We start from the raw sequence: 12,144 nt of genomic DNA, 5'->3' as shown, positions 1-12,144 counted from the left end.
TCTGGAATGTGAAAACCTCACAACAGGAATGGAAGAGAATGAATATGTGTGAAAACACATTGAAGCAATGTTCTACACATATTCCCAAATCAGAAACTATGCCCCAATCATTCTTGGTGGCATTCGTGGACTTAAACAGACAGGCACCTTCCTTAATTCTCACCTGCTCTGTACAGAACATGTTGCTGAAATCACTGTACCACTGTATGTTCACAGTGGTTGTGATACCACTGCTACCTTCTATGGCCATGGCAAATGATCTGTTTTTGACAAAGGGGCGTGTGCAGAGACAAACAAATTCTGCTCTCAATGCGAAGGGCACTTCCTGCTTCCAATGAAGTTCTAGACAACATGGCCATATTTACAGTACAATACATCTCAGTGACAAAATCAGCAAGATGCTTAGTTAGGCAGGAGCTCTCAAATGGAAAACTCTCAAAAAGAAATCAATCTCAAGAACCCCACCCGACAAGCTGTCATGACCTGAAAGTCCAGCGAGTAAATTATCAGACCTACCTGTTTCTCAACTTTCACATGAAAGATCTGGTTCCATCTCCACTGACTAATAGCTGGACACTCGAGGATGGGAAATGTGTTCCCCAGAGGTATAGCAAGGCAGAGCTACCTAAAGACTTATAGAGGTCTATACCAAATGAAGCTGACGATGACATGACGCTGTCTGACAGTAGTGATGTGGACGATGATTGCAGTGATATTGATGATTGACTGAATTTAAATTATCATCTAATGTTCATGATTATCAGTTATACTACACAAGGTTGGTGTAAAAAGATTGTTTAAATTTTTGTACCGAAGAACTTTTTAGGTAGAAGAAACTTGATGTCGACGAACTGCTCAGCACTGCGATTTTTGGTGAGACATGTTAATGAATAAAGTAACGATTATTTAGATGACTGACTTTACATATAAACATGGAATATTATGTATATTCATATATTATTTATATGCATATTTGAGAACCTCGCGATGGCTGTAGATCCACACGGACAAGCAGTGGATGAGTGCTTCTTGGACAGAGGCCAGGAACTGATCACTCCCAGTTGGGTCGGGACACAGTAACATCTGAGCAGGACAGACTGGAGAAAGGGCTCATTACTGGATGTACCATTTCAGTGGTACTCTTTGCCCTGGCCATGAACATGCTGGTCAAGTCTGCTGAGCCAGAGTGCAGAGGCCCCAAATCCAAGTCCAGAATCCATCAGCCCCCCCATCAGAGCATATATGAATGATCTGAGACTGACAGTGTCAGACCCAGGTTGCAGATGGTTCCTCCAGGGCTTGCAGAGGCTAACCACCTGGGCTCACAAGCCAGAAAAAAATCCAAGTCTCCAGTCCTGAAGAGAGGGAAGGTGACTGACCAGTTCTACTTCTCTCTAGGAGGTATCCATATTCCATCAGTCACCTGGGATTAACCTCAGAAAAACCTTTGATTGCTCCCTAAAGGATGTCGCTTCCATCAGGGCAACCAGTGTACAACTGTAGAGTTGGCTGACTACAGTCAACAAGTCAGGCCTTCCAGGGAAATTCAAGGTGTGGGTGTACCAGCATGTCATCCTACCTAGCATATTGTGGCCATTGCTGGTGTATGAATTTCCAGCCCAGTCTCATGTGGGGTTTTTTTTGTGTTTGTTTTTTGTTTGTTTTTTTGTGCTCCCGTGATGAAATGAGTCAAATTTTAGTGACGGGGTTTTTTTTTAACTCATTGTTACTAACCCTACTCCCACCCTCAACCAACCTTACTCCTTCCCCCCACCCTAACCATAATCACCCTGACTCCCCCGCTTCACTTTTAATTTCACGCACCCATCACTGAATGAATTAGAATGAATTCGTGCTACCGTGATGAAAATGAGGTGCTTTTCGTCACAATATCACAAACCAATAGATTAATACATATTTTGTGCTGCTGAATCACGACTTGCTGTGAGACCAGGTTGGAATTTCCTATCTCCACTGTGGAAGGGTTTGAGAGGAAGGTAAGGAGCCACCTTCGACGCTGGTTGTGCTTACCCAGAGGTCTAAGCAGCATTGCCCTCTACGGCAACAAGAATAAGCTGACTCTTCCCATCAACAGCCTGACTGAGGAGTTCATGGTTGCCAGAGCGAGGGAGGTTCTCCAGTACAGGGAATCCAAGACCCAAACGTTTCTCGAGCTCGCATTGAGGTGAGGACTTGCAGAAAGTGGAGGGCGCATGAGGCTGTGGACCAAGTGAATCATGGCTGTGTCACAGAGAACTGGTGGGAACTGTGGCAACCGGTCGTGCAGGACTGGGAACCATTCCAACAACCCATTACAACATGCTTAAGGGCAAGGAAAGGCGGGACCTGGTCCAATGCGAAGTGAGGGCTGGGGTTGAAGAGCAGCGTGCAAGCCAGTGGGTGAGATTGACGCAACAGGGGGCATGGACCAGATGTGAAGAAGCCATGGATAAAAAGATCTCATGGCCCGAGTTGTGGAAGACCAAACCCCTCTGTATCAAATTCCTCATTCAGTCTGTCTATGATGTCCTGCACAGCCCATCAAACCTATTCTGTTGGGGCAAGTTTGAAACCCTAACATGTCCCTTGTACCAAGGGAGAGGAACAATGGAGCACATCTTCAGCAGCTGTCCTAAAGTGCTCAGAGATGGCCGCTATCACTGGCGCCACGACAGGGTGCTGAAGGTGATTGCTGAGTCTATCAACACAGCCATCGACCAGAGCAAGTACTTACAACCACCAAGGCATAAAATATCATTCGTACAAGCCGGAGAACAACCACCTCCCCAACCGAGAGCCCAAACAGGCCTCCTGGGAACAGCAAAGGACTGGCAGCTAAGGGTGGACCTGGGAAAACAACTGAAATTCTCTGAAAATGTCATGGAAACCAGCCTTATACCAGACATCGTCCTGCTTTCAGAGACATCTAAGCAGGTTGTCTTGTTAGAGCTAACAGCGCCCTGGGAGGAGAGGATGGAGGAAGTGGGAGAAATACGCGGGGCTGGTGGAGGAGTGCCGCAGACAGGGGTGGCATGCATGATGCCTGCCCATTGAGGTTGGGGGGAGGGGCTTCGCAGGAAAGTTAATCTGCAAGGCCTCCAGTCTCCTGGGCATCACAGGGCATGCAAGAGGAGAGCCATCTGTACAGCTTCCGAGGCTGCTGAGAGAGCCTCACGATGGCTGTGGATCCAGAGACAAGCAGTGGATGAGTGCTTCTTGGACACAGGCCAGGAACTGATCACTTCTGGCTGGGTTGCCTGGGTGAGGGTGTGTGAAGTTGAAAGACCCGAAACCCCCATGACCCCAGGTACTATCTCTGATGATGTGTCCAAGAAACTGCATCATAAGATGTATGCAACAATCGTACCAAGTACCTAGTTCTCATTATGTATATACATCTACATTTATATTTGCTGTCAAGTTTCAATAAACTGTTTAAATTGAAAGTTGGAGTTTATTGCCATTTCAAAGTACTGGCAATAGTAACTTTTTCGCATATTCATCATAACCATCAAAAGTGCTGTTGCATATCTACATATTCTAAATGGTCCACTGGTGTTGAAAATCTATCATTTTCATGGTCTCATTTGAATTAATTGACCTCAAATCCAAATTTAGTGTTCTGTTAATGGTCAAACCTGTCCAAAGATAGGTGCGCCAAGCTTGTGGTATCATATTAATGAAGACTTGAGGCAGTAATTGCTGCCAAAGGTGCATCAACAAATTATTGAGCAAAGGCTGTAAATACTTGTGTACATGTGATTTCTTAGGGCCCCTTCACACATAGTACGAATAAGTACAAATAAGGACGAATCACGGCAGAACAGCTCATATGAGCAAACCACGAAAACATTGAGCCGACAGGCAGGCGTGAACGAACCCGCTGCGACAGTTTCATGCACACGACGGTGTCATGTACGAGCATGCACAAATCCATCGCAGCGGGAACACAGTGCGAGCAGCTTGAGTATGTGTAACCAACTCACGCAGCTGCTGTGAAAAAAAAAAGAAAAATACATGCCACCCACGGGATTCAAACCTGCAATGTACAAAAGCTCTGGTTGCCAGCCATAAACTTTACCACTGTGCTACCATTACTGTTCTATAAAAGGTGCAGAAAAATGCCTAAATCAATAAGGATATAAATTTTTTTGTTTTGTTTTGTTTTTTTTAAGAGAAAAAAGTGCCTCAATAACTGACCAGACTGCATTTGTTACGGTGTATTTCTGCTGATACGTGACTGAAAGTGGCATATTTGTTGCACTGTTGGCTTGTCATATAGTCCTGCGGTGCGCCGCTCACAGGACACTCGTATCCTGTCAGACAGACGTGACATTCAGTTTGCCTGCTGCATGTCCACATGAGCTGACAGTCCATTTCAGCTGGGAGCCTCAGACAGCCTGTCAATGTGCATGCTCTCCAGCCCGTCGCAAAAGCGGTATATGTTTTTTATGTATTTCCACGTGAGGACAGCAAGCACATACACGTGCATGTCTGCCAAAACACGGTACATGTTCTGCAGCTGTGATGTTCAAGACCAGAGTTGTCAACAGCTCCTGCTGTTGAGAGCCAGGCACGCCCCCTGTCCGGTCAGCACACAGACCAAGGTGTCACTCTGTAATCAGATGAGAGGTGCCACACAAACCACACGGATGCACGTGTTGGGGGGAGCGGGGGGGAGCACTCAAAACATACGTAGACATGTGTTGTGGGGGGGGAGCCGACACTCTGGCATGCCACGTGTACTCGGCAACTCTATAATTGTGGGGGCACTTAGACAAATTTCACTGCCAGCTCGAAAGTGGTTGTCTGCTGACTGTTGTCGTGCTAATAGCGCGAATAGCCGCACATTTTCTAAGTTCCAAGCGAGCGGTGTTAGACGTTCATGTGTATCACCTGGAATCTGGCTGACACCTGCCCCAAGAGGGATCGAGTGGCTCTCACAGCGCACACTCTGTCTTTCAGCTACTGGCGTGTGCAAATAGTTGTAGCAACAGGTGTACGAATCATTGGAGGCACCTCCGATTTTACACGTATTGCGTACGATTCCTGCTTCATGCACAATTCAACCACATTTGTACTATGTGTGAAGGAGCCCTTAGTTTTTGTTTGTTTGTTTTTTGTTGTTGTTGTTTTTAATAAATTTGCAAAATTAAAAATTTTTTTCATATTCTCATTATGGGGTGTTGTGAGTAGAATTTTTGAGGGAAAAAAAATAATTTACTCCATTTTGGAATAAGGCTGTAACATAACAAAATGTGAACGGAGTGAATAGTGTGGATACGTTCCGGATGCACTGTAAACTACAATTTCCAAATTTTCATTTAAATATAAACTACTATTTCATGTGGTATAGAGTGACTGAGGTATTTGTTCACTGTTTCATTTTTCTGCCTGTAAGTTTAAAAAAAATAAATAAATAAATTTGTGTTTGTGTCCTGTCACAAGGGTAATTGTTCTTGTCTTTCATTCTTTAAATGCCACAACCACCCGGTGGGTTTGAAAGGCATGTTTTCTTAAATACATAAATAAACCAAAATTACACCATTTAACATACCATAAACTGTAAAAAAAAAAATAGAAATTATGATTGAATTTTCAAGTTCTTGACAGTCATTGAGCTAATCATGTTTGCTAAAATACATCTGTCAGGAAAAACAACTAAATCTAAGTTTGCTCTTTCATCAAAATCACTTTATATGTTTCATTTAAGAGTTGCTGCTTCTTATATCCAGATTCTGTAAAAAATAAGTAAATAGTAAAATAAAATAAAACTGCAGTAATCAGCACAAGAGTGATTTCCTGAATGACTAGGCTCGCCTCAACAATCACATGACATTCCGCAAATCTTTGAATTGCTGGCTAAGGCAGACAGCAGAGGATGAGAAAGAATGCTGTGTCATATCGAGAGAGAAAAAGAAAGACACTCGTAGTGTACGGTATGCACAAGATTGTAAACACCCCAAATATATATATATTTTATCATTTTAATTTCTTTGTTTCTTTTTTCGTTTGTTTTTTAACTGAGAACACTTCTGCTCACTTGGGAAAAATTTTGTATATGTAAATTAAATTACACTTGTTTTCTCTTTTTAAAATTATCCAATAATTACTTTTTTCTCTTCCTTATTTATGATGTATGCCTCCAAATACTGCAAAAAGAATATTTTTTGTGTTCAACCTGCTTCCATAGGGATTCAGAACTTGCAGGCACAGAGGAAAAAATTAAGCCAGTTTAAATTTTTTCAAAAAAGCAAATTGCTTTGGGTTCATCAGGATAAATCATTACTAATATTAAACTGACATTTAGATTAAAGTGCACTCTAAATAATCATACCCCAACCATTCACATCCAAAAAAGAGGTCTGTAACCAACTTCTTAATACTGCACTCTAAAAAATGACCTGCTCTCTCAACGAGAAAAAAGTGATGTAACAGTTTGCATAGATTGTTTTAAATTATTTCAACTTAACTAAAGTTATTTCAACTTAACTAGAGAAGTCTTGTGGCATTAACTCAGTTGAAATAACTAAGTTGAAATAACTTTTAAAAAATCTATGCAAATTGTTACATCAATTTTTCTCATTGAGACAGTGTGTCTCACCCTAAGAAGTACTCAGTTGTAGTAACATACTAAACATACTAAATCAGTGTCTTTGAACCAGTAAGGTCTTAGTCTCTGCTGCTGGAGCAGCAAGAAAATAACATTTTGCTCATAACACACCTGACAGTTTTGTATTTGGAAATATTGTGGAAAGAAAATTACAACAAAGAGCATACAAATTATCAAATAAAAATACACCTCCAAGTGCATACACAGTAAGACGCACGTAGTAAAATGGCTCTTGCTTTCTGTTGTAGAGTCATTCGATAGCTTTGTGATCCTACATTCAGGCATAAAAGCGCTATGAAGTTGACATTAGTTATGCCTGAAACAAAGTGGAGGTGTGGCCCCGGGGTCATGGAGGTCACCCACACTTAATTTGTGTGCTGTGCGCAGGTGTTTACTACGACCCTCAATGCAACAAAGAAGACATCAATCACGCTGTGCTGGCAGTGGGCTATGGTGTGACCAGCAAGGGGAAGAAATACTGGATTGTCAAGAACAGGTGGGTCACGTCACATCTGAACGGGCGGCAGGTGGTTCATCCGACCACCAAAATGAGACGATATGTTGTTTGCTAGGGTAGTGTTAAAGTGATGGGTGTCTGTTGGCCACATGTTGAAAAAATGATGAGCGTAAATGTTGATGACCTCCCTGCAATGCTCACCAACTCCTGTTTCTGGTCATCCTGTAACAGCTGGAGCGAGACCTGGGGTCAAAAGGGTTACGTCCTGATGGCACGTAACCGTGACAACCTGTGCGGCATCGCCAACCTTGCCAGCTACCCTCTGATGTGAGAGTGCAGAAGGACTTCAGGATGACTGCAAACAACAAAATGCATTCAGAGTTCCAAAACGAAGGAAACTAAACTGTCATTTATATAGTATCACAGGTTAGATTTTGTTTTACACTTTAATGCATAAAATTTTAGAAAATTACATTTGCATAAAACAACCTGGAGGTAATGGGTTCACTTATCTCTCTCTTTCTTTCATCTAATGAACAATCCCAAACATATTTTTAACTGATTTAAAAAGAAAAAGTTACTTTTATTGAAACATATTGAGTCTCTGGGTGAAATGTCTTCCATGATTCCTTTTACCAGTAAACTTTACATCTCCTAAAAAAGATGTTACTTTGTAACATTGTATAAAAGGTACAACTAAAAAGATCACAGTGTAAAACAACAAAAGGCAAATAACTTTGGAGAGTTAAAAAAAAAACTGATTAAAGAAAATGGTTTTGTTTGCATTTATTTCTGCCCATATATTAAATAAAATATAGGGGTAACAACAATTTTCTCCATGTGTGTATATTGTTGAACTGCTGTGAAATCATGCAGACAAAATCATTTAAATTGGAATGAGGGTGTCACAGACTGAACAGTCCACCCCTAAAAATTAGTCTACCCTGCCTCCACTGCGCATGCATTTCGGAGCTCAGCAGCTCGTCACCCAAAGCGATCAAATGGATTAATAGTGCAGCAGATAACAGAATATTTGCAGAGGAATCCTTCAAATGTGGTTACAAGCACCAGAGTTTGACTGTGTATACCTTTTGGTATATATTTTAGAAAAAAATTTCAATAGGGGGCCAAGTAGGGGTCAATTGAACACCTGCACAGGGGTTAAAAAAAATATTCCAGTCATATTGAAAGCTATACCACATTATGTGTCTGATCACAAAGATTCCAAAAAGGTATAGTTTGGACTATCTGTGACTGAATGTTCTGGGGTTATGGGGTAAAAACCAGCAAGCATGGTGACAAAGGTCACTTTCAGCTTGTACAGGGGTCAAAAGTTAAAGTTGCTCCAATTATGGTAAAACATGATGCAAATTATTGGTTGAGTTAGTAGGATTTTAAAAAGGAATAGTTTGCACCATGTGTCATGCTTAGTTATCATGTTACGGGGTAACATATGTCACATGTCATAGAATCCAGTGGACGTCGACATTGTTTGACCTTTACTTTGGAGACCAAACATTCAACACAGTCAGAACTATTCCATTTGTTAATCCTATTAGTTCAATCAATGATTTGCATCACGTTTCACCAAAACTGGGGCAACTTTAACTTTTGACCCCTGTACAAACTGAAACTGACCTTTGTCACCATTCTTGCTGTTTTTACCCCATAACTCCAGAACATTCAGTCATAGATAGTCCAAACTATACCTTTTTGGAATCTTTGCGATCAGACACATAATGTGGTATAGCTTTCAATATGATTGGAACATTTTTTGTTATTTTGCTACAATATGTACCAAAAGGTATACACAGTCAAATTTTGATGCTTGTAACCAGATTTGAATGATTCTTACAGTTATCTGCTGTAATATAATGAGATTATTAACCATCAGATGTAAAGTCAGTTTTAAGCAGAGACGAGGCCGTTTTAAGTAGAATGAGGGGATATTCTGTGACATTTTGAAATGGCCGACGTGCAGTGAACGCATCAGCTAGCAGCTCGTGTAGCCGCTGCACTCTGATTGCTTCCGCCGTCTTTTATGATGAAATAATGCTGAATTTATGTGGAAATGATTGTTGTACAAAAGCTTCAGATATCTGTTACTGAGACAGATGATGACTGGAGTGCAGTTTGAAACAGAAATGAGGTGATAATCAGTGAGCCGCGGCTGATGACACATGCGCAGTGTAGGCAGGGCAGACCAATGTTTAGGGGGGACCACTCCGTCGGCGACAAGAGCTTTTGGAATCAACTTCTTCCAGTTCCAAAATGTTTAAAAATGTAAAGTCTTTGATAAACATATCCTCACAACTGATGGCGAGGTTTGTGATATCAAATGGTTTTAAGCACTTTGATCCCTCAACTTTTCCAGTATTTTTTTTTTTCTTCTCTCCCTCTAAAAGCAGTGGAGTCTGATTGTTACAACCACTTGTCAAGCTGTAATCAGAGAGTGGATGTAGTCTTTAATAACACTTAAACAGTTGAATTCTTATTTAGTTTGAAAAGCACAGAACACGGCAGGTCAAAAAGCCACTCGGCCTTGCCAACATTTCACAGATGCTGCTTTTGCTGTGTTGTAACAGTGTTGTAAAGGTGAGTTTGTGTGAGTACAAACAGATTGTAAATTTGTTGTGACAGAAAACATTGCTGGCTAATGAAAGACACTTTGTTCTGTTGGTGCTCCTATAAAAGCGTGACCATTGATGATGTTAAATTGTTTTGGGGGTTTTATCAATGTTCTGCTCAGCACTTTTCAGATTATTGAAGTGAAAATTGTTGTAATACTCTTTGAAATGAATAAAGGTTTCTTTTTTGAAGCCTATTGTATCATCTCTGTATAATTGTGTACTACAGAAAACCAGCATGGTTGTTAACAATGACTGAAAATGTGTTGCTTAAATCTTATTTACTTACTGATCATATTCAATGTTTTGATTCTAATTGTGGCCAGCGGGGGGTGAATTTCTGAAAACTAGAGTCCCTTAAACACATGTGCGTGATATCTTGACAAACAGCCAATTCTGACCTAATCTGTACCGCTTAAGGTCACTAAACAATTACAATCCAACCTTGATGGCCTTTCCAGAGTGGCAGCTATAGTCAGGTAGCGGCCAAAGAAGAATTAGACAAGGGTCAACATTTAAAAATGCTCTAGTTTTATTGAAAAGTATATCACATTTGTCTGATCATAAAGATTCCTAAAAGGTAAACTTTGGGCTGTCAATGACTGAATGTTATGGAGTTAAAAACAGCAGAAATGGAGACAAAGGACAATGTTTGTCTGTACAGAGGTCAAAAGTTAAAGTTGCTCCAAATTTGGTAAAAAGTGTAAGTATTGGATAAGTTATGGTTGTGTAGTTATCACTTTACATGGTAAAATATGCCATGATGCCAATGGATGTTGACCTTGTGTGCTCATTACTTTGGAGACCAACCATTCAACACACTCAGTGCCATTCCATTGATTAATCCTATTAGCTCCCTGTGACCCTTAATTGGAGTAAGCAGGTATAGCAAATGGCTGGAATCCTGTCAGCTCTGATAAAACATGGGAAAGGGTGTTTGTTGAACTCTGCTGCATGTAGAATGGCAAGATTTACAGTATTTAAAATAAAAAATTAGGTATTAAAACCACAAATCACAACAAAGTTGCCTCAAGGCACTTCGACACAAGTAAGGTCTAACTATACCAACCCCCAGAGCAAGCACACAGGCGACAGTGGTAAGAAAAACTCCCTCTGATGATTTGAGGAAGAAACCTCAAGCAGACCAAACTCAAAGGGGTGACCCTCTGCTTGGGTCATGCTACCAACACAATTTACAAAACGAATATGCAGGAAATGGTGCCAACGCACAGGACAGAAGGGTTGCGAAAACAGACAAGACACCCATCTCTGGATAGAGCCACACCTCAAACAGACAAAAAAAAAAAAAAAAAAACAGAATGAGGCATCAGAAAGACAACAAATACAGTATAATTTGTCAGCATTAAGCAACAAGAAAAACAGAAGAAGTACTAAGGTGATCGGCGGCTACTAGCCCTAAGATAAATGGTAAGTGGACTGCATTTATATAGCACTTTTCCATCTGCATCAGACGCTCAAAGCGCTTTACAATTATGCCTCACATTCACCCAGATGTCAGGGTGCTGCCATACAAGGTGCTCACTACACACCGGGAGCAATATGCGATTAAAGGCCTTGCCCAAGGGCCCTTAGTAATTTTCCAGTCAGGCGGGGATTTGAACCCATGATCTTCTGGACTCAAGCCCAAGATGTTTCCTACTAAAATTAATTTAAAGAGTAAAATAATAAAGTATAACATAAAATAATAAAGTAACATAATATGCCAGTATGCTAGCCATACGAAAGGGAATATATATATATATATGTGTGTGTGTGTGTGTGTGTGTGTGTGTGTGTGTGTGTGTGTGTGTGTGTGTGTGTGTGTGTGTGTGTGTGTGTGTGTGTGTGTGTGTGTGTGTGTGTGTCTTAATAAATAAATAAATAATACATTTATTTGCCTCCAGAAGAAGATAATAAATATTCACATAACAAGCAGTAAATATAAATGACAAAAATTAAAATGAAATCAATAACATATTTAGAATACATTTGTCATTGTCATTTGAAAACATTTAAACAACCACCGAATATAATAGTAAGTAAAACATTAAGTAAGTAAAACTTTAAGTAAGCAATGATTTTACTATATTTGACATTAACACATTTCAACTGTCACACTTATATGGCTGCACTATATAACGAAAAATAGATTTAGAAGTCTTGTCAGATCCTGAATCAGTGGAGAGTGCCAGCTTTTATTGTGAAGTATATTCAGGAACTGATTATATAATGAGTTTCAACTTGACGCATGGACAATATTCGACAAGTATTCGACAAGAATGTCTGTATTTTGATCCACAACTTTTCCAGAATGTTTTGTTTCAGTGCCGACTCAAACATTTTACTGTTAAGATGTCGTGATAATTTTTTGTAATGAGCTGATATGTTGTGTGCAGTCGTTCTCTCGGGTTGAGGCTTTTGGAGCTTGAAAAATAAAAGCTCGTGCT

General features: G+C 40.5%; 1 protein-coding gene across 1 annotated transcript in view; it reads left to right on the top strand.

Annotated features, from left to right (window-relative positions):
* The window catches only part of ctsk (cathepsin K), a 51,037-nt gene extending 41,146 nt beyond the window's left edge, over nt 1-9,891 (top strand). The window contains exons 7-9 of the mRNA XM_034174378.1: nt 7,001-7,109; nt 7,302-7,972; nt 9,312-9,891. Coding sequence (XP_034030269.1) covers nt 7,001-7,109; nt 7,302-7,401 — 209 coding nt within the window. The 3' untranslated portion in view covers nt 7,402-7,972; nt 9,312-9,891. The remainder of the gene's footprint in view (nt 1-7,000; nt 7,110-7,301; nt 7,973-9,311) is intronic.
* Nucleotides 9,892-12,144: the final 2,253 nt, after the last annotated feature.

The sequence above is a fragment of the Thalassophryne amazonica genome, chromosome 7, assembly GCF_902500255.1.
Source record: "Thalassophryne amazonica chromosome 7, fThaAma1.1, whole genome shotgun sequence".
In the NCBI taxonomy this organism is placed as follows: Eukaryota; Metazoa; Chordata; class Actinopteri; order Batrachoidiformes; family Batrachoididae; genus Thalassophryne; species Thalassophryne amazonica.
This window is presented reverse-complemented; position numbering and strand designations above follow the sequence as displayed.